At 47.2% G+C, this 21,224-nt stretch overlaps 1 protein-coding gene across 1 annotated transcript in view; it reads right to left on the bottom strand.

Moving 5' to 3' along the window:
- Window positions 1-21,224, bottom strand: part of Tdrd9 (tudor domain containing 9) — an 88,973-nt gene that overhangs the window by 58,265 nt on the left and 9,484 nt on the right. The window contains exons 5-11 of the mRNA XM_051152482.1: window positions 19,695-19,775; window positions 18,515-18,679; window positions 13,905-14,008; window positions 8,967-9,031; window positions 3,796-3,850; window positions 3,571-3,655; window positions 2,250-2,307 (exon numbers count right to left, since the gene is read on the bottom strand). Of these exons, the coding sequence (XP_051008439.1) occupies window positions 2,250-2,307; window positions 3,571-3,655; window positions 3,796-3,850; window positions 8,967-9,031; window positions 13,905-14,008; window positions 18,515-18,679; window positions 19,695-19,775 (613 nt within the window). The remainder of the gene's footprint in view (window positions 1-2,249; window positions 2,308-3,570; window positions 3,656-3,795; window positions 3,851-8,966; window positions 9,032-13,904; window positions 14,009-18,514; window positions 18,680-19,694; window positions 19,776-21,224) is intronic.

The following is a 21,224-nucleotide window of genomic DNA, read 5'->3' as shown; positions in this document are numbered from 1 at the left end:
AAAACTGAAGTCACCTGAGGGGAAGAGATCTCAATTCATAAAATGCCCTCATAAGTTCAGGCTGTAGGACATTTTCTTAGTGTTTGATGCGGGAGGGTCCAGCCCGTTGCGAGTGGTGCCGCCCCTGGGCTAAGCAGGCCAGTAAGCAGCACCCGTTCACCACCTCTGCTTCAGCTCCCGCCTGTCGGAGGTCCTGCCCTGACTTCCTTTGAGGATGAACTATAATGTAGAAGCATAAGCCGAATAAAGTATTTCCTCCCCATGTTGCTCTTGATCACAAGGTGTCATCACAGAAATAGTAACCCATGCCCTATCTAAAAGATCTTTTTCCCAAAAGCCTGGACTTTTCTTTCCCTTACTTTTCTTATCTCACATTTGTCTTTACATGAAACTCTAACTCATCTGTTTACAGCTGTCTCCCAGCAGACTGCAGTCAGTATGCAACAGTCTTCCTCACAGGGGTGCCACATCCCTGGTTACATGCACTGCTCCTCAAACATGACTGATGAACACGAGAATCAACTCATGAGTGAGCAAGCTGCATGCACATGTACAAAGGACCAGTCAGTGGAGTTGTCACGGCCTCCTTCCAAGCTACCTTCACCTGCCCTCCTTTTTAGCACAGGACCACATCAGGGCAGCCCTGACATTCTGCTTCCCACAAGATCCCTTGAAATGTCCTTGGCATCCCCTAGAGGCAGCCCTGCCAGAAAGAGAGGAAACCACCATGAGCCAAATCTGAGGGACTGGAACTTTGTGAGCTGGACCTCTTGAGTCTCTTCTAAAGATGGGTAGGGGAGCAGAGGACAGCTGTGGTACAGGGAGGGGAGCAGAGGACAGCTGTGGTACAGGGAGGGGAGCAGAGGACACCTGTGGTACAGGGAGGGGAGCAGAGGACAGCTGTGGTACAGGAAGGGGAGCAGGGGACAGCTGTGGTACAGGGAGGGGAGCAGAGGACAGCTGTGGTACAGGGAGGGGAGCAGGGGACAGCTGTGGTACAGGGAGGGGAGCAGGGACAGCTGTGGTACAGGGAGGGGAGGGGCAGGGACAGCTGTGGTACAGGGAGGGAGCAGAGGACAGCTGTGGTACAGGGAGGGGCAGGGACAGCTGTGGTACAGGGAAGCAGAGGACAGCTGTGGTACAGGGAGGGAGCAGAGGACAGCTGTGGTACAGGGAGGGGAGCGAGGGACAGCTGTGACAGGGAGGGGAGCAGGGACAGCTGTGGTACAGGGAGGGGAGCAGGGGACAGCTTGGTACAGGGAGCAGGGACAGCTGTGGTACAGGGGAGCAGAGGACAGCTGTGGTACAGGGAGGGGAGCAGAGGACAGCTGTGGTACAGGGAGGGGACAGGGGACAGCTGTGGTACAGGGAGGGAGCAGGGACAGCTGTGGTACAGGGAGGGGAGCAGAGGGACAGCTGTGGTACAGGGAGGGAGCAGAGGGACAGCTGTGGTACAGGGAGGAGAGGACAGGCTGTGGTACAGGGAGGGGAGCAGAGGACAGCTGTGGTACAGGGAGGGGAGCAGAGGACAGCTGTGGTACAGGGGAGCAGAGGACAGCTGTGGTACAGGGAGGGGAGCAGGGGACAGCTGTGGTACAGGGGAGCAGAGGACAGCTGTGGTACAGGGAGGGGAGCAAGGACGCTGTGTACAGGGGGGACGAGAGACAGCTGTGGTACAGGGGAGCAGAGGACAGCTGTGGTACAGGGGAGCAGGGGACAGCTGTGGTACAGGGAGGGGAGCAGAGGACAGCTGTGGTACAGGGGAGCAGAGGACAGCTGTGGTACAGGGAGGGAGCAGGGGACAGCTGTGGTACAGGGAGGGGAGCAGGGGACAGCTGTGGTACAGGGAGGGGAGCAGAGGACAGCTGTGGTACAGGGAGGGGAGCAGGGGACAGCTGTGGTACAGGGAGGGGAGCAGAGGACAGCTGTGGTACAGGGAGGGGAGCAGAGGACAGCTGTGGTACAGGGAGGGGAGCAGGGGACAGCTGTGGTACAGGGAGGAGAGCAGAGGACGGCTGTGGTACAGGGAGGGGAGCAGAGGGCAGCTGTGGTACAGGGGAGCAGGGAACAGCTGTGGTACAGGAGAGCAGGGGACAGCTGTGGTACAGGGAAGCAGGGGACAGCTGTGGTACAGGGAGGGGAGCAGGGGACAGCTGTGGCACAGGGGAGGGGAGCAGAGGACAGGTCATGGCACAGAAGGCCCTGACTGTCAACTTTTGCATGGAGAAGTGAGCACAGGAAGGCCTTACCATATTTGACATCTGGAACAGTGACAGAGCTCTCTGCAATGTTGGTGGACAGGATGATCTGTGGAGCATCAGACAAAGCAGGTTCATGTTTTCCTTCTACTCAGAGCACTGCTGCAGTTTTCAAAAAAAAGGTCTTGATACTGAGTATTACTGTGAATTAGAAATTAGTCATCTTCAGATTTTATGCGGGTCACAACTGATGAAGAAGCTCCTGGTGCATGGAAAACCAGACACATACAACACAGGAGGTGCTGAAAGAGGCTGCAGGACATTTGATCACACTGTGATCCTGGAGATTTTGTTGTTTACTGGAAAAACCCTTCTAGTTGCAGTGTGGCTCAGCCCTAGCACACACCTTTAATCCAAGAGCTCTCTGCCTGAATATTGCAAACAAGATTAAATAAAGTCAACCATAGGCCAAGAGATGGAGCAAGCAACCATTTGACAGGAAATGAAACTAGGAAAAAACAGAGTAAGAGCATTTAGGGGGATGGATAGAGAGACACACAGGAAGTAGAAGGTAGGCACATTCAATTTGAGGTGCTTTTTTTAAGGAGAGCATCTTCTTCTGGGATGTCAGCTGGGTGTTTCCTCTGCCTCTCTGAGCCAGCAGGCTTTCACCTCAGCATCTGGCCCCTGCGTCTTCACTGGTAAAAGCAATGGAGTCAAGAAGGACCAGAGATCTGCTCATGAACCAATTGTAAAGCTTAGCAGAGGACTGAGGAATTGCCAGGAGCCAAAAATGTAAGCAGGTCAAATCCAGAGCAAGTGCTGTCGCCCTGAGCACCCTAGAGTAGCATGTGAGGTCTAGTTTGCTTAAAGATTCCAAAATCCTCAAGAATATCAGAGATTTGGGCCAAAATCTCAAGGTCCCAGACTCTGATCCTCCCAGGCAGCTCTGAGGAGGTGTGGTAAAATATTGACAGCCTCCAGAGGATTTAGAACACAGCTTCTGTCGAAGTCACCACTTCCAAGGCAGCAAAGCCCCTAGCAACAGTGCCCTGGACTCAGGAAACCAAACAAATAAAAATCTTATTTTTGCCAGGCACAACAATATATACCTATAATCTCAGAACTCAGGAGCACAGCACAGGGTGGTCCCAAGTCCATGGCCAGCTTAGGCTATATACCAACACCTGTCTCAAAAACAAAAAAAGATCTTAGCTTTTCAGGAAACTGATGTACAAAATAGCACACAACACAAAAGGGCACAAATTCTTATCAACACATATTTGTCTGGTGCCTTCAGAGTTTAGGACACACTGGGAAAGAGGCTAAAGCACCAGTCGTCCTCTCGCACTTCACCATGCTGGCTTCCTACCTTTCTGTACCCGGGGACCGGACTTAAAAATACATTATTCTGTTCCTCTAGAGTCACACTGGAGTGGAGTGGATAGACCTGCAACCTAAGAAACAGAGTAGTAAAGTAAAATATCACATGGCACACAGCAGGCACAAGTAACTACACAGTGAAGCAACTAAATTATGTAAGGCACAAGCAGCAGCTGCTCTAAGAGCTGAAACAAAGCATATCACCTAGACATACCTTTTGTGGATCATGTTGGTGAGAAGTTCATGCATATAATTTATCTCACCTAGACCTAGGGGTGGGGAGGAAAAGAAGAAGGCAAGTGTGAATTTATTGCTAAAAAGTAACCTTTAAATTAAGATGACAACTTATTTGTAAAGCTCCTTACATCTTTAAGCATCCCCCAGAGACTCACTGAGGGCCTGTTGTACGTACTATGCCACACCCTGCAAACACACAGTCAATAGAGCAAACATCGCTGCTCCCCAAGAGTTCCCCTTCAGGAGCAGCACAGACAACAGCGAGCTGACCATGCTACAGCTGCCACTGAGTATGTGCAGCGTGGACAACAGCCAGGCAGGAAGGTGGACAGAGCATCAGAGGACGCCTGTGACTTTCAGTGCTCTGCCCTGTATAGCCCTCGTTAAGAAGATGGGTTTTTTTATTGTTTGAGAACTTCACGTGTGCATATGTTTTGGTCAAATCTACCCCACATTCCTGCTACTCCAGTTCCTCCCTCCAATGCTCCTTCTCTCTCCTACCTGTATATGCCCTTAAAAAACAAAACAACAACCCAGAGTTCTCCTGGTGCTGCCTGTACATGCATGGGTGGGAGACTGTCTGCTGGAGCTTGGGCAGCCACATCCCTGAAACAAACACCTGATTTTCCCTCTTCTCAGTAGCAATCAACTGCCAACAGCTTCTTAGATAGGGACAGGACTTCACGAGCCCCACCCCCACCCCAAGCCACACTGGGATTTTGTCCGGCTCTTTCCTGTACAGGTCATAGTGACTCAGTTCTAGCTACTATGTGCTCATGTCTGTAACAACAGTCGTGCTCCAGCAAATGCTGCTTCCATGTACACATCTACTCCCTCTGCCTCTTACAATCTTTCCAGATCCTCCATAATGACCACCTAGTCCTAGAGGGAGGGGAGGAGTATGGGCGGCCCACTTAGAGCTGAGCACTCCATAGACTTTTACTTTTTGCACAATGATCATTTGTGGGTCTCTGTATTAAATCATCACCTGCTGAAAAACAGGCTCCTCTCCTGAGTGCTGAGAGATTAACCAATCTATAGTATAAAGATAAAAGCTCAGGGAACAGCTTCTTACTGTACCCATTAGCAGAGTACTAACTAGCACTAGGCTCTAGCTGAGGGCCTATGACCTCATCGGCACTAGGCTCTAGCCGAGGGCCTATGACCTCATCGGCACTAGGCTCTAGCCGAGGGCCTATGACCTCATCGGCACTAGGCTCTAGCCGAGGGCCTATGACCTCATCGGCACTAGGCTCTAGCCGAGGGCCTATGACCTCATCGGCACTAGGCTCTAGCGAGGGCCTATGACCTCATCGGCACTAGGCTCTAGCCGAGGGCCTATGACCTCATCGGCACTAGGCTCTAGCCGAGGGCCTATGGCCTCATCGGCACTAGGCTCTATCTGAGGGCCTATGGCCTCATCGGCACTAGGCTCTAGCCGAGGGCCTATGACCTCACCAGCACTAGGCTCTAACCGAGGGCCTATGGCCTCATCGGCACTAGGCTCTATCTGAGGGCCTATGACCTTATCGGCACTAGGCTCTAGCCGAGGGCCTATGACCTCACCAGCACTAGGCTCTAACCGAGGGCCTATGGCCTCATCGGCACTAGGCTCTAGCCGAGGGCCTATGACCTCACCAGCACTAGGCTCTAACCGAGGGTCTATGACCTCATCGGCACTAGGCTCTATCTGAGGGCCTATGACCTCACCAGCACTAGGCTCTAACCGAGGGCCTATGACCTCATCGGCACTAGGCTCTATCTGAGGGCCTATGGCCTCACCGGCACTAGGCTCTACCAGAGGGCATATGGCCTCACCAGCCTCCACCTTAGGCTCAATTAATAGTATGAAGCCTGAGTTCCATCTTGGTTGATCCCATGACATTTCTGCCACTATTGCAATGAGGAGGCCTATTCTGCTGCAGCTCACAGTGTTCACAACTGGTCACAATGTTTACCATTGTTCTCCCCAGTTAACACTTATAGAACCTTCCAGCACTAGGTTGCTTTTATTTCTTGGTTATTGTGAGTAGAGCAGCAATGAACACAGACGAGTGAGCACTTCTGTCTGTGGTAAGATATGGTCTTTGGGTATATGCTCAGAACAGTATAGCTGGACCACACGATAGAGCCACTCCTAGTTTTGGAGAAGTCTCCACACTGACTGCTACAGTGGATGCACTCCCACTGACGGTGGTACGTGCCCTCCTCACCTAGACCCGTACTGCACTTGCCATCATTTGGTTTTTGTTGTTTTTGTTTCATCTTAGCCATCTTTCTGCAAAAAGGTGAAATCTCAAAGTAGTTTTATTATGCATTTCCCTGATGACTAAAATATTTTTTAAAATACTTCTCAGTTGGGGCTGGAGAGACAGCTCAGCAGTTAAAGGCATTTGCTGCTCTTCCAGAGGGTGGAAGTTCAGTGTCTAGCACCTCTGTGGTGACTTAGAACCATCTGTAACTCCAATTCTAGGGGATTTAACACCCTCTCTGGTCTTCACAGGCACCAGGCAATGCACAGAGTGCACAGACACACATGCAGGCAAAACACTCATATACATAAAATACAAATAAATAGCTCTTTAAAAATCGGCCTGGCCACTGTCTTATTTTGAGAACTCTGTTTAATTCCTTGCCCCAGTTCTTAATTGGGTTGTTTGGTTTCTTGTTTGCTTAGTCTTTTGTTTCCTGAGTTCTTATGCACCAACCCTTGGTCAGACGTATTTCATTTCTCATCTTATAAGCTGCACCTTCGTTTGAACAATGGCATCCCAGTCATCGTTGGCCTTAATGCCTGTACTACTGGGGTCTTGTCCAGAAAGTCCTTCCTGAGCCCATGAGTTGAGTGTACTCCCTGCTCTCTATCAGGTGTAGGGAATCAGATATTATGTTGAGGTACTTGATCCACTTGGAATTGAGTTCTGTACAGAGTGTGAGATAAGATCTCATCCCACTCTCTACATGACATCTAGTCTGACCAGCCCCATTTTCTTGAAGATGCTGTCAGAGCTCCAATGTGTATTTTTGGCCTCTTGTCAAAATCCAGGTTGCTGTTAGGAGTATGGGCTCATAAGGGGGTCCTCAATGTATCATTTTTATACTAGTACCATGCTGTTTTTATTACTGTGGTTCTATAACATAACTGAAAATCAGGCACAATGTTTTCTCTAGCAATGCTTTTACTGTTCAGGATTGTTTGTTTCCATATGAATTTTGAAATTATTTCTCAGTTTCTGTGAAGAACTGCACTTGGGATTTAGATGAGGGCTGCACTGAGTCTGGAGGCTGCTTTGGGTAGATGGCCATTTTACAGTATTAGTCCCATCAATCCTTGAGCACGGAGGCCTTGCCATCTTCTAGTATATTCTTCAATTTATTTCTTTAGTGTCTTACTTAAAATTGTTTTAAATATATATACATTCTTTCAGTGTTTTCCTTGTCAGAGTGCAAGTAATTCCTTCTCTTCCCTGTGTTTTCTGAATTTCCTCCAATGAATATACAAAATGTTTCCTATCAAAAAATTATAAGCCAGATATGGTAACTCCAGTCTGAAATCCCAGAAATTTGAAGATGGAAGCAAGAAAATATCTACTTCAAAGCTAGACTTGGCTACATAGATGGTTCCAGACCAGGCACAGCTACATTAAAATTCTGACTCAATAACAACAACAAAAAGACTAGACTGTAATAAATGGCAGAGTTTTTGGTTTGATCCCAAGCAATAAAAAACTATTAATACTTTAAGGGATATGGTCATTTTCAGTAGGTTTAAAAATATCTACTGACTTATAGCACTTGCATATGCATTCTGCCTCATGAGAATGATCAATATTTGAGTCTTTTAAGGTTCAACTGTGTCTCCCAGAAAATATTTTAGATTACAAGTATAGTAAACTCAAAATGTGAGTGACCTTATTCAGAAACAGCCATCACACGGATAGTTAGCTATGATGAGGCCTGGGAGAGTAGTTTGGTACCTTCATCCAACAGGACTATTGGTCCCATAAAAAGAGGGAGGGGACAGACGTATGGAGAATGCCCCGTGGCAGCAGCAGAGATGAGGGAGGAGCTGCTACAAGACAACCAGAAGCCACCACCACCGAGCTGGGAGGAGCCTGGTGCCTGAAGGGAGCACCTCTACTACCGCTTGTTTTAGAATGCCCAACTCTCATTAAAAGTAGGAAAACACACTGTTCTTATTTTAAACCATCCAATTTGCAATATCTTGTTAGAGCAGCCCTGAAAAAAATCTAACACAGATCTGCTAGAAACAAGTCAATTAGTTAAACAGCAGACTTGATTTACATTAGCACAGACAGTCACAGGCCTGACGATAAAATATCACTTGTAACCGTCTTGCTGGGGCAGTGCTCACCTCATGTTAGAGATTACTGAGTAGCAACACAGCTCTGCTGCTGCTTTTCCCTTACATACTGTGGTTATGCACTATGTGCACACAGAATCACTTGATAAATACAAACCCATGCAAACTCTATGCACCTGCCAGCTAGCGGCTGTTTCTGTGCATAAAATGAGTCCAGTCAGTAAACAAATGTAATGAAGACTTGAAGCTCACATGTTACATTCCAAAGTGAAGTTTCTCTTGTTGCATACCTTTGTTTCCATCCCTAGACGCACAAATACGCATATGTGCTAGTGTTACTTTTCAACAACCGAGTATGTGAATTATTATAATTTCATCAAACTATACTACTTGACAAAGTCATTTGACAAAGTGCTGCTAAACAGAGGTGAGTCTTTCAGAAGGGTAGGAAGAGCCCATTGTCTTAAGCACTAAGAAGGGACTCAGAAATTGCTGGTGACTCTAGTGCTTCGTGCTCTGTCTCAGTAAGAACGCCGCGCATGAACTCATGACCATGCAGAGGAATGCTCTTAACGAAGCAGGACACCTTACCGGAAACTCTGAAGTGGCAAGACTGCCTTTGAAAAGCTAGTCTTTGTTCCTGTGAAAAGCTAGTCTTGGTTCCTGCGAACCCCTGTACAGTGCAATGGTTACAGTAACAAACCAAGCGAGTCACAGTTGTGCATGTTCTCAGTGTCTGAGAAAACAGGCAGCATCAACACCATTTTTCAAATATGTGCTGTCCAGAGTATTAAAATTCCAGTCACAAAATATGACATTCACACCTGGCAGAAACACCAGCACGCTGCTCCGCTCCGACACAAACTGGGCCCCCGACCAGGTCTTGTTCCTGTCAAAATGTGAGTTGAACAAGTTTGAATCAAGGCTAGAAGAGGCCTGCTGCCTGAGACCCTGCTGCTACTGTTTGCTCAGGAAAGCTCGTGCAGATCGTGTCAGATGACGGCCTTCACTTCACATGAACAAGACAGGGATGCAGAGAACCCAGGCAGGCAATACGCTGGGGCTCCTGGCTTCCATCACATTTGCCTGTAAGACACACTATCTGCAAAAGTTTTCCTGCAAATTTAGACACTATAATCCAGAAACCCATTAAGTCCCAGATTATTACAAAGTATGCTTACAGATGCAGATCTCAGATAACCACCTCCTCACTACCATGGTTCTTTCAGTATGAAATAGAATTCTTCCTCCAAAATCTATGGGCCCTCCTTGCATTTCACATCCTCTATGCAGTCTGGGGGCAGCAGTAACAGACAGAAGGCCTACCCCTGGCTAGAGACACAGATTAAAAAGAAAGTAAATTAAGAAGGTCCCTTCAACTTAGCAATAAGATGAGAGAAACAAACACAGCAATGTGTTAGAGAGAGAGCAGGGTCTGGAGAGATGACTCAACAGTTAGAATTACTGGCTGCTCTTCCAGGGGATCCAGGTAACACAGTGACTCAAGACAATCTGCAACCCCAGTTCCAGGCACATACATGGTGCACAGACATACTTGGAACAAAAACACTCGTATACGTAAAAAGAGTTGTGAAAAAATGGGCTGCACAGGACAGTGGGGTAAGTCATATGCTTAACATGTACAAAGTCATGGGTTCATTACCAACACCAGGAGGAGACAACTGTGGACCAAAGGAAAAGTGTTAAGTGAAAATTGATTATCAAAAAATAATAATAAACCTGGAATAGTAGCATGCACCTTTAATCCCAGCACTCAGGGAAGCCGAGGCAGGAGGATCACTTTGAATTCAAGGCCAACCTGGTCTACAAAGTGATCACTTCCAGGACAGCCAGGGCTACACAGAGAAACCTTGTATGAAAAAAATCATAATCATAATGATTTTTAAAAACCACTGTTTATCCAACGCTAATGGGGGTTCAACCACAAAAGTGACCAGGTGAAAATTTATGGAGTTCAAGACTAGGCTGTAATACAAGGGGAACTGGCCCTAAAGTTAAATCCCAAGGAGCTAGGGCAGTGGCTTAGTCAGTAAAGTACCTGCACAGCTATCATGAAGACCATGTGCTGGGAGCACACGACTGTGACTCCATCCTGCGGAGGCAGAGATAGCAAGATGGTGCAGGCGTGACTGCCAAGGAGTCTAGCCTAATTGGTGTGAGCTCCAGGCCTATGAGAGCCCCTGTCTTGGAGGAGCTGGACTGCAATCCTGAGGATGACACCTAGGGTTGTCCTCTAGCCTACACACACACATGATTCATTCATTCATTCCTTTCCAGCTACAACCATTGAGAACACCTAAACATCGCGGCAACAAGGAGAACACTGCAGAGTCTGGCGTCCTCCCATGACTCCCTGCGGGAGCTAGACTCCCATGACTCACTGCGGGAGCTAGACTCCCCGGTGAGTGGCAGAAGCTAGTGCCCAAGGATGTAATAATCATCCTAGAAGACTCCAACTCACTGCATTTACGACAACTGGGGCACAAAAGAAACTTGGCTGAAGTTAGCTTTACACTTTAATAAAAACCCATCAATCTTTTAAAAATAAGACAAGCCTCACTTCTGCAAAGTTTTTTCTGACATAAAGAACTGTTATCCAAAATACATAAAGAACACTTAAACTCAGCATTAAATAAACAACAAAACAAACAAACAAAGCCAGGTATGGTGTCACATACCTTTAATGCCAGCACTCAGGAGGCAGGAACAGGCAGATTTGAGAGTTCCAGGCCAGCCAGGTCTACATAACAAGTTCCAGGACAACCAGGGCTATCTAGTGACACCTTGTCTCAAACAAACAAACGAAAACAACAAATAAACTGAATTGTAAAATGGTCAAAAGACATGAACAAGCACTTTGTGAAAGACGAAAGAGACATCACAGACACAGAGAGAGCTGGCTAAGCGTGCAGAAGCACAGAACCCAGCCTCTGACTGGCAGTAATGCAACATGGTGCAGCTACACTCAAAGACAGGCTAACGGTTCCTTATCAAACTAACTGTGCTCCTGCCATGGAAGCCAGCATTTGTTCTCCTTATAATTTATCAAGTGAACTAATGTCTCTGTCCACAGAAAGGCTGCGTGCAAATTTTTACAGCCGTTCTACTCAGAGTTTGAGACTGAGAAGACAACCAATATGCCATTTAGTAGGTAAATAGATAAACTGTGGTCAATGCACACAATAGAATACTATTCAGCAGTTAAAAAGTTGGGGCTAGCCGGGCGGTGGTGGTGCACACCTTTAATCCCAGCACTTGGGAGGCAGAGGCAGATGGATCTCCATGAGTCTGAGGCCAGCCTGATCTACAAATTAAGTCCAGGATAGCCAAGGCTACACAGAGAAAACCTGTCTCGAAAAAACAAACAACAACAACAACAACAAAACAAAAAAGAAAAAGTTGGGGCTGAGGAGATGGCTTGGTGGGTAAAGTACTTAACATAACAAGAGGGAAAATTCTTCTTGTAGAATCATCTTAGGGAATATAGAACAAAGAAAAATTAGAACATGCCAAATATACTAAGGATCAGACAAGAGGGCCACTGAAGTCTGGGCAGCCTTCAGATACTAGTGCTGAGGTCAGTAAGCTCACTCAGTCACAAGCACAAGAAATACAAACCTACTCCCAACTCTGAGGTCAGAGGTCATCAAAGACAAAGCATATATCTGATAGTTAGCCAGAGTGAAAGATACATTTACCTACAGGAGTGATGAGACAAAAAGGAGCTTTATCACTGGAGTAACACAAGCCAGTAGATTTTAGGAAAACAGCATCAAAATTTAGAAAGAGTGCTAAAAAGGATGACTTTTGTTACATGCTTATCTCAATATGTTATGTATGTAGAATTAGAAAACTGAAATGGAAGAAGCATTTAATAACCATGAATTTCATACAAGTTGAGGGCCCCTGCTCTGAAAGTCTGAAATCTGAAAACTCCAAAGTCTGATGCTTGACTTTGAGCCTCAAAATGTTGTTGAGTGTGTAGTGTCTACAGGTTCAGCCACCACAGTCTGTGAAAACACTCCAAAATACAAAAAATCCTGGTCCACAGCATTTCAGGTGAGAGAAGCCCAGCCAAACCTAACAGCACTGCACACTCATCCTTTTGATGGTTTGAGAGCCAGTGCCTGTTTACACACTAGAGCGAATCAGTCCAAAATGTCTGCACACTTCAAGTCATGCTATACAAAGTAAAGCCATGAATTTTAATGTATGCATTTGTGTGTGTGTACACATATATGTGGGTATATGTGCATGCAAGAGAGGAGAAGGGAAGAAGAGGGAGAGAGGATGAGGGGAGGAAGGAAGGGAATGAGGGAGAGAGGGAGGGAAGACAGGGCCTCAATGGCCTGATGCTCACGGATTAGGCTAGCCTGGCGTGATGGTCCCTGAGACCCAGGGCCCACCTGTCCCACCCTCCCAGTGGAATTTCAAGCACACACCACATGTGCGGTGTTTTCCCTGTGTGCTCTGGGAGTCAAACTCAGGTCCTCATGCTTGCAAATCAAGCACTTTACTAACTGAGCCATCGCCCCAGCCCCAGCTCAGTTTTTTATCTGTTAATTTAGATTTCTTTAACCAAAGAATAAAGCTGAAATAAAATAACTTTTTAACAAAATAAAAGCCACCAAAAATTACAAACAGAGTCTTGGAAGGGTGTAATTTGGGAAGATTGAAAATAACCCAAGATAAGAGGTCCAAACCTGAGGAGGATTAAGCCAGGCCGAGGATGGCGGGTGCGGGGGGGGGGGGGGGGGGGGGGGGGGGGACACGACACAGCTGCCATCTAGCCTGCTACTAAGGGAGGAAGAATATACATTGCTATTATTTGTTCCTAATAAATGCTATTTATGAGATGTAATAAAATTAGGCCCATAGAGCTTCATTGACATAGGTTTGTTTTTTTTTTTTAAATTATAGAGTCAACCCAGCATTTAGAATCTAAACTGTTCTGAAAGGGAAAAAAAAAACTCAAGTTAAAAAGAAAGCTAAAAGAATGAACATCTAGATTGCCTGCTGGGTGTCAGAAAATATCTCTGAAACAAAGAAAACAAAGACAAAGCAGAGAAAGCCATGTGACTCCTACGTCTGAAAAAGCCATCATCCCGCTTTCTGGCTCCAGTGCTAGGGAAAGATGGGTAGGTAGGTGTAGGAAGGTAGGTGTAGGTGTAGGTAGGTAGGTGTAGGTAGGTAGGTGTAGGTAGGTAGGTAGGTAGGTGTAGGTAGGTAGGTAGGTAGGTAGGTAGGAAGGTAGGTGTAGGTGTAGGTAGGTAGGTGTAGGTGTAGGTAGGTAGGTAGGTAGGTAGGTAGGTGTAGGTAGTGGGGTAGGTGTAGGAAGGTAGGTGTAGGTAGGTAGGTAGGTAGGTGTAGGTAGGTAGGTAGGTAGGTAGGTAGGTAGGTAGGTAGGTAGGTAGGTGTAGGTAGGTAGGTGTAGGTAGGGTAGGTAGGCAAAACTGCACTCAGCAGGGCTCTGACTCCCATAAGTAGAAATCTGCAGAGAGGGACCAGTGACTTCTGACTGCTGAAAAGGCACCTACAGCTCCGTGTGCAGCACACACCTGGAATCCCAGCACTTGAGAACAGGAAGACCGAACTGTCATTATGTAGCTAGACTCTGTCTCAAAATAAGCCCAAGTGTCTACAGCTATGGTCTTAATCCAGTAAAAAACGCTAAGAAGGCTCAAAATAAGTGACCAGTGTTTCAAGTTACACACAAGGAAATGTGGCTGGAGGGACCTTACCCGCTCTCCTTCATGTCCAGGTCGTCAAACACCTGAATAAGAGCGACAGCAACTTCATAGGCATCCTTTGTTATCACTGGCTCCTCCAGACGGCAGGGGGGGAGCTGAAAAAAATAGAATAGAATAAATAAAGTTGCAGGGAAAATGCTGGTTTAGATGTGTGCCACCCCTTTAGCTATCACTCTAAAAACACTTTAAGTAACAACAACACTTACAGTCACTCTTGAACACGTGTGGCAGCAAGTGCTGCTGGGATACCTAAGATGTCTGGCATTAAAGTCAATGGGACAACGAATGGAATCAGAGTCCAAGCAGAGACTACTTCTAAGGCACAGAATAAATTGCATCAAAGCACTAGAAAAGTTGTTTCCTATCCCCAAGTCAGCCTCCTTCCAGGGTATCAGATCCCTGCCTCTGCAAGTCCCAACATCCCAACATCTACACACAGAAACTACCAGCAAAGGGTAGTACCACGTCTCCCAGTGTGCCCTAAGAATACCACAGGACATAGCAGCTGTCTGCCAAGGCTCAGAAGAATGCTAGACTACTTTTAACTAAACATTAAACCCAAATTGACCAAAGCGGCTAAGAATTTCCCTTGCAATCCTCTACAGAGCACAGGCACCCACCTCATGCAGCCCTCCCGTGGCCAGGCTGAAAGGACTGTCTGTGCACACGACTCTGCAGGAGCTGAGGCCGCAGCTACAAAGAATTTCTCCAATTGCTACAACACAGTTTTCACAGGGTCTATTTTATAGTCTTTCTGTGTTTTCCACCAAGAGTAAGAAAGTGTTTGTTTAATAATTGGATCGACTACAGTCTATAAGACCTCACACATGATGTTGTGACAGACACACAGAAAGGACTCTTCAGGTGGTCAGAAGTTATTCATATATGGAAATATTATTCCAAGTGTTACTTAGAGTAAACTAAGTCAGCTAGTATCCAAATAACCACCTTCCCAATACTACAATTCTAGTAACTTGGTTATGACAAAGCACATTTAATGCACCATCCCTGATATACCTTAATTTCCTACCTATCCTAACAGTGCCGAATATTCTGTAATGCAACTACTCAAAATAGAAATAAGGAGAAGGTATGTGTTCCACAAACCCCAAAGTGGCACCAAACCCACCTAGAAGTCTGCTATCGACAAGCCATGTGGAAAAGGCATGTGACTCTACTGAATTCTAGAACTCAAGCCCTCTCGACTGTTGTTCTTGACGTTGGTGTTCAGCCTAGAATCCTAGAGACCCTCCTGTGTCCACCTTCCTAGTGCTGAGAATTAGAAAGGAAACTGCTGTGTGTGTGGAGCAAACTCAGGTTCTCGTGTTCGCAAAGCAGCACTTTTGCACCTGAGCCACCACTCAGCCCTGATGGGCCTTCCAAAACAACAAAGGGCACAGACTGGCTACAGGCCCCTGCAGTATGTTGGGGCTAAAGAAAGGTATCAGCCTGTCCAGGCTGGCCAGGGGGGTTCCCAGACAACAAGAAACAAGTTTTTTGGAAAATACATTCGTCAAGAGACTAGGTGTCCCTCCAACAGGAGGAAGCAAATGGCAGGAAAGATGAGAGTCTAATTTAAGTGGATTAAAGACCTAAAAATGAGAATAAACCCCTACAGCAGATGCATAAATGCCGGCTGTTTGTTGGGCACAGTGGCACACACTTGTAAGCCCAGCACTTGGGAAAGTAGAGGAAGAAGGAGCAGGTGTTCAGGGTCAGCCTTGCCTACACAGCAGACTGAGGCTCGCCTGGCTACCTGAGAGTCTGCCTCAAGCAAAATGCAACAGCACAGTCATGATGCATAAACCAGGGCCAGAAGCGCAGCTCTCATCCTCAGTGCTGGGGAGGGGGTGCTGCATGGGGGGGCAGGGTGCTGCATGGGGAGATGCTGCAAGGGGTGGGGGGCAGGGTGCTGCACAGGAGTGGGTGCTGCATGGGGGAGTGCTGCACGGGCAATGCTGAATGAGGGTTGGAGTCCTGCACGGTGGTGGGGTGCTGCAAGGGGGACGGGGAAAAGGGGGGTTCAGGGTGCTGTACCAGGGGCAGGGTGCTGCACTTCTGGCCCTGGTTTATGCATCATGAATATTCACTGTACAATCCCACTAGAGTGTACATTTACACTGTATATTCTTGAAAAAGAAAACAAGTTAAAAATAAGGGATAAAGAAGAGTTCCAAAGGGTCTTTAAAAGGAACACCTAAAACTGGCATCAGAAAAAAACAGGAGACCACCAGGGGACTAAAGATGAGTTTCAAAAAGTCCAGAGTGGCTAAAATGTCAGTATCTTCAAAAAGCCATGTAAACTTACAGTAACCTTGCTACATGGTAACAGGACCCAAACAAGCCTGGTAAATACAGCTTAGGCTAAATGGGGTTAGTAGAGTCACACTGGAAAAGAGAGATCATACCCCACCCCCACCCCCACCCCAGACAGAGGCTGGGAAGGGCTGCAGAGGAACCTGGGACTGAGGAAGATTTTTCTGAAGAAGAAAGCCAGTTGTGTTTAAACATGGACAAGAAAAGATGAACAGCCAGGAAGTATTGGAGCACATAACCCAGCTCCTAGGAGGCAGAGGCAGGTGGATCTCTGTGAGCTCATGGTCAGCTTGGTCCTAAGACAGGCAGCATGTGTGCACACACAAACACACACACACACACACACACACACACACGCACACACAAAGATGAGCAAGCCCAGGATGAGGAGAAGAGAAGCAGCAGTGGGTCAAGAGGAGAGAAAGGCAAGCACAGGAGGAAGGGCTGAGTGAGCTCCACAGAAGGCATGGCTGGACAGCATGAGACAGCACTAAGACAACAGTAGAAACAATGAGAAAACTGGACTTGAAAACACATTCTCTCATGTTGAACGTTCTGTGAACACCACCTTCATAGTTAGCAGTGGTAGACAGGACATGGGAGTAAGAGTGAAGCTTAGGTAGGCAAAGGCCTGAGTTCCAACCCCAGCATCCTCCCCCAAAATGTCCAATAAAAATCAATACGCAGTGAGGTCTGTACAGTCATGTTTGCTCATGCACCGAACTGTTTACTATGTGCCTTCTAGATACCAAAGACAGGCTATGTGGTAAGCGATGGTAAGTCTAGGTGCCTTCTAAACAGCTGAATACAACCTACCATCAGTCAAAGGGCCCTGGCTTCCAGGCAGTTGGCCTAGTCTAACCAGAGGGCCTCAGAGAGTAGACACCCACAGCTGGCCTTGCCTATTTTTCAATGCATCCACCAAGAATTGTGTGCTGTTGATGCCAGGTGAGACCTGGCCAGCACCTCATTCTAACCCAGGCCACTGTTCAACACTGCTAGTGTCTTTAACAGGGCCTCAGCCCCTACTCCAAGCAACCGAGCTCCATCTGTCAAACTGTAAGCACATGTAATCTTTGTCCCAGCAATGTCTTTCCCGGCTCAGAGGTTCAGGAAGGAGGTCCACACGGAGCCACTGCCTAGAAACACTTTTGGTTGTGATAAGGAAGAGGGATGCTACGTGCTCCCAGTGGGACAGGAACAAGAAGAAACCGTGGAACACGGGGAATACCCCTGCCACACAGGATTGTGTGGCCCAAAATGCCAGTAGTGCTGAGGCTGAGAACCCGTGTTCTACAAGACAAGCTATCCTGTGTGCACAGTAGCATGTGCACTTAGTCTGCAGCGCTGTCTGTAGCAAGAGCACAGGTATCAGAGGCTGAAGAGCAGCCCCTCCATGGAGGAACGGCATGCAGCTCTCCTAGAGAAACAGGAAAAAGATACTGACTGAAACACAAGCTGTGGAGACCCAGGCAAAACTGTGTGCAGAGAGCACACCTTCTCTGCACAACAAACGTCTCCCTGTTTGCTCAGCAGGATCCTGAGAGTATGAGAAAGGGTCCTGTGAGCTTTGCAAGAGCAGTCTCTTATGGGAAGGGAACCAAGGCCTGATGGGTAAAGAGAGACAGGAAGAGGAGAGGAGAGAGGCAGGAAGAGGAGAAGAGAGAGGCAGGAAGAGGAGAGGAGAGAGGAAAGGAGAGAGGCAGGAAGAGGAGAGGAGAGAGGCAGGTTTCCACTCCTTCTACTTTGTGTTCATGAGCTGGGGATGGAGCTAGGAACTCAGACAGCTGTGCAAGCACTCTGTCATTGAGCACAAGCCCAGGAGGAGAAAGGAGTGTGCCATAGCTCCTTCTGCTTACATTTACAGTCCTGGGACTCAAAGTGTACCACACATGTGGAAACAGCTCTACGTCAGCCTCTTATGGAGATGTGTGCCCAGTGTTCACTGTGACAATACAATATTCTTCCACATTGAACTCAACTCACCTTACACTAGAAAGCATGCATTTAATCAGAGTTCCGTCTTAAATTGTCCATCCTCATGTGAATTTACAATTTTACAATGACTAAAACCTGTGAGGTATGAAGCTAGTCTCAATACTTCCCATGAGGATGTACGAAATGAGTATTTACTATGCTCACAGCTATAACAAAACCCAGTTGTTTCTTCCCTTACTTTTATCCAGCCCATCCGCCCATGTGTCTGTTCTGACCAGTTCTAAAAGGGCCTGGCCACCATACCTGGGTCCATTCATTATAGAAGAAGCAAAGCACCCCCAACATACCCCACTGTGATAAATGTGCCCCAAATCATTAAGGTAGTACTCCTCAATAGCATGGGGCTTGCCTTCCACTTCAAAAACATATGCAGGGTTCATCTTGTTCTGCACGGGGACAGCAAAGTAGTCTGCAAACTGCTTGCAGTTGATGGTGGCAGACATGAGGATCACCTGCAGCCAAGAGAGCCCCATGAGCAGTGCCAGTCACCTCAGAACCCAGACCCGCCCTCCACATCCTCCACCACACAGGAACTACTTTTTGTTTTGTTTGCTTGTTTGTTTATATCCTAACCCCAGTTTCCCCGTCCTCTCCTCCTCCCAGTCCCTCTCCCTCACCTCTCTTCCCCCTCCCCATCCACTCCTCCTCCATTTCTCTTCAGAAAAGGGGAGGCCTCCCATGAGTTTTATATAGACTATCTTTGTTTTTTTCTTGTGCATTATACAAATTAAAGCAGTATAAAAAGTGCCCTGGGCCTACTTCCTGGCAGGATCTGGAGTATGACATCTGACAGTAGATTGCAAGAGACTATGGATGTGTTAATTAGGGCTTTGTGGCTAGGATAAACACTATGAGCAAAAGCAACTTGGGAGAAAAGGGTTTATTTCATCCTACAACTCTCAGGTCTGATTCTATCACTGAGGGAGTCAGGGCAGGAACTCAAGGAAGAGAAATGGTGGCAGAAACTGAAACAAGGCCATGCAAGAGTGCTGACTCCTGGATTGTTCCTCGTGGTTTGCTAGGCAGCTTCTTATCTCATTCAAAACAACTTTCCTGGGCTGGAGAGATGGCTCAGAGATCAAGAGCACTGGCTGCTCTTCCAGAAGACCATGGTTCAATTCCTAGCACCCACATGCCAGCTCATGCCAGCCTGTAACTCCAGTTCCAGGGGATCCGACATCCCACACAGACATATATACAGGCAAAACACCAATGTACATAAAATAAAAAAGAAACTGAAAAAGAAAAAAAACACTTGCCCGGGGATGGCTCCTCCCACTGTGGGTGGGGACTTCCACATAATCAGTAATCACAAACCACCCTACAGGCCAAACTTATAAAGGTATTTTCTCAGTTTAAGAGTCACTTTGCCAGATATATCTAGGTTTGTATCATATTGACAAAAAACCAACTAGCACAGCATCCAACTGTTAAAATGGGAGAAACAAAATGAAATCTAAAAATTACCTTCACAAAACGTGAATTTGTCCTCAAGAGTTTTCGGACTACCAGTAGCAGGAAATCCATTTCCTCAGTTCGCTCATGCACCTACCAAAAAAAAAAAAAAAGGAAGGCGCCCTCCTATGGCATCAAGAGTGACAGGTCAGAGTCAAGATAACTCCGTGGTTAGATAATTCGTGGCTTGAGCATGAGAATCATCATTCAGACTCCCAGAATCATGTAAATACTGGGTAACACGTTGGGTCTGTAATTCCAGCATCAATGCGGAGAGAGAAAACCCACAGAAGAGGCTGCTAGTCATACAGGCAAGCTCTGGCTTGATCGACAGACCCTGCCTCACTGAATAAGGTGGAAGAATGATCAAAGAAGATTCTAGATTATCAAGCTTGAGCTTCCATGTGAATGAGCATGCATATGCACACAGGCCCATACATACATGTGCAACGCACATGCAAACATGCATATCACATGCACACCACACACATGAAAATGAAATTTTACAAAAGGATGCACATGTCACTTGATGGACAGGGTAAAGAGGGCTTTCATGATCCTAGGAGACTTTCAGCTAAACCAGGTTTCTCAGCTCACTACAAGTCTGCAGGGGACCTGCTCCTGTCCTGCCTAAAGACTAAGCAAAGGGCCTCTGCCCACAGGTCAGAGGGTATCCCATGGGACACTGTCACCCTCACTATTTCTCTTTGGGACTTACTGGCATTAGAGCAGACTAATGCTGAGCCCTCGCTCTCGTGCACGTGCACGTTCTCTCTCTCTCTCACCCCCCCCCCTCTCCCTCTCTCATGCCTGCTTAACAGCAACATTGCCTGACCAGTCCCTGCTGATCTCTCCACCACAGTTTGTTACTCCGACGGTATAGAGCTCAAGCTGTAACAGTCTAACGCTGGCTAAGGCGAGGAGGTCCTGGTCCATGGCAAGAAGACCTGGAGCTCACAGGGTGGTCAGAGGCTGGCCAGCAGATGCTGGTAAGCCATACCAAGCATAGTCTAGGTCCAGCAGACAGGACTTCCACAGGAGCACAAAGGAGCGCATGTGGGAGCAGCTGCCTCTCAGTCCTCCTCAGATAGAGATCCAGCCACCAGGGGACCCGTAACTGCTCCAGCAGAAACAAGGAGCATTTTCCCAAAAGCTCCAGTTAGGTTAGGCTATATGATAGCACACAGGAACCGCAAGGTTATATCCATATATCTCCCTGAAAATGGAGAGAAACAGCTACTAACTCTGAAGAAGAGACAAGGCTTCATTCACTCTACAGCTAGTTCTCTGTGTGGCCCTGCTGACTTGTGCCTCTCTTCCTACTGACCAGAAGGCAAATGGTGGGAGGCAAACATTGGAAACTGTTTGCTGCTCGTGGACAATGCTGGAAATCCTCACAGAAACTTCACTCTTATTTCACCCACCAACAACTCCAGAACAGCTCCTCAGCACAAGCCTCTCCTCTCTTCCTCAGGAAAATCAAAGGTCCTGCCAATAAAGGGCCCAGAAGAGTCACAACTTTAGCCAAGCATCATGGCACAC

This window comes from Acomys russatus, chromosome 1 (genome assembly GCF_903995435.1).
Source record: "Acomys russatus chromosome 1, mAcoRus1.1, whole genome shotgun sequence".
NCBI classification, from domain to species: Eukaryota; Metazoa; Chordata; class Mammalia; order Rodentia; family Muridae; genus Acomys; species Acomys russatus.
This window is presented reverse-complemented; position numbering and strand designations above follow the sequence as displayed.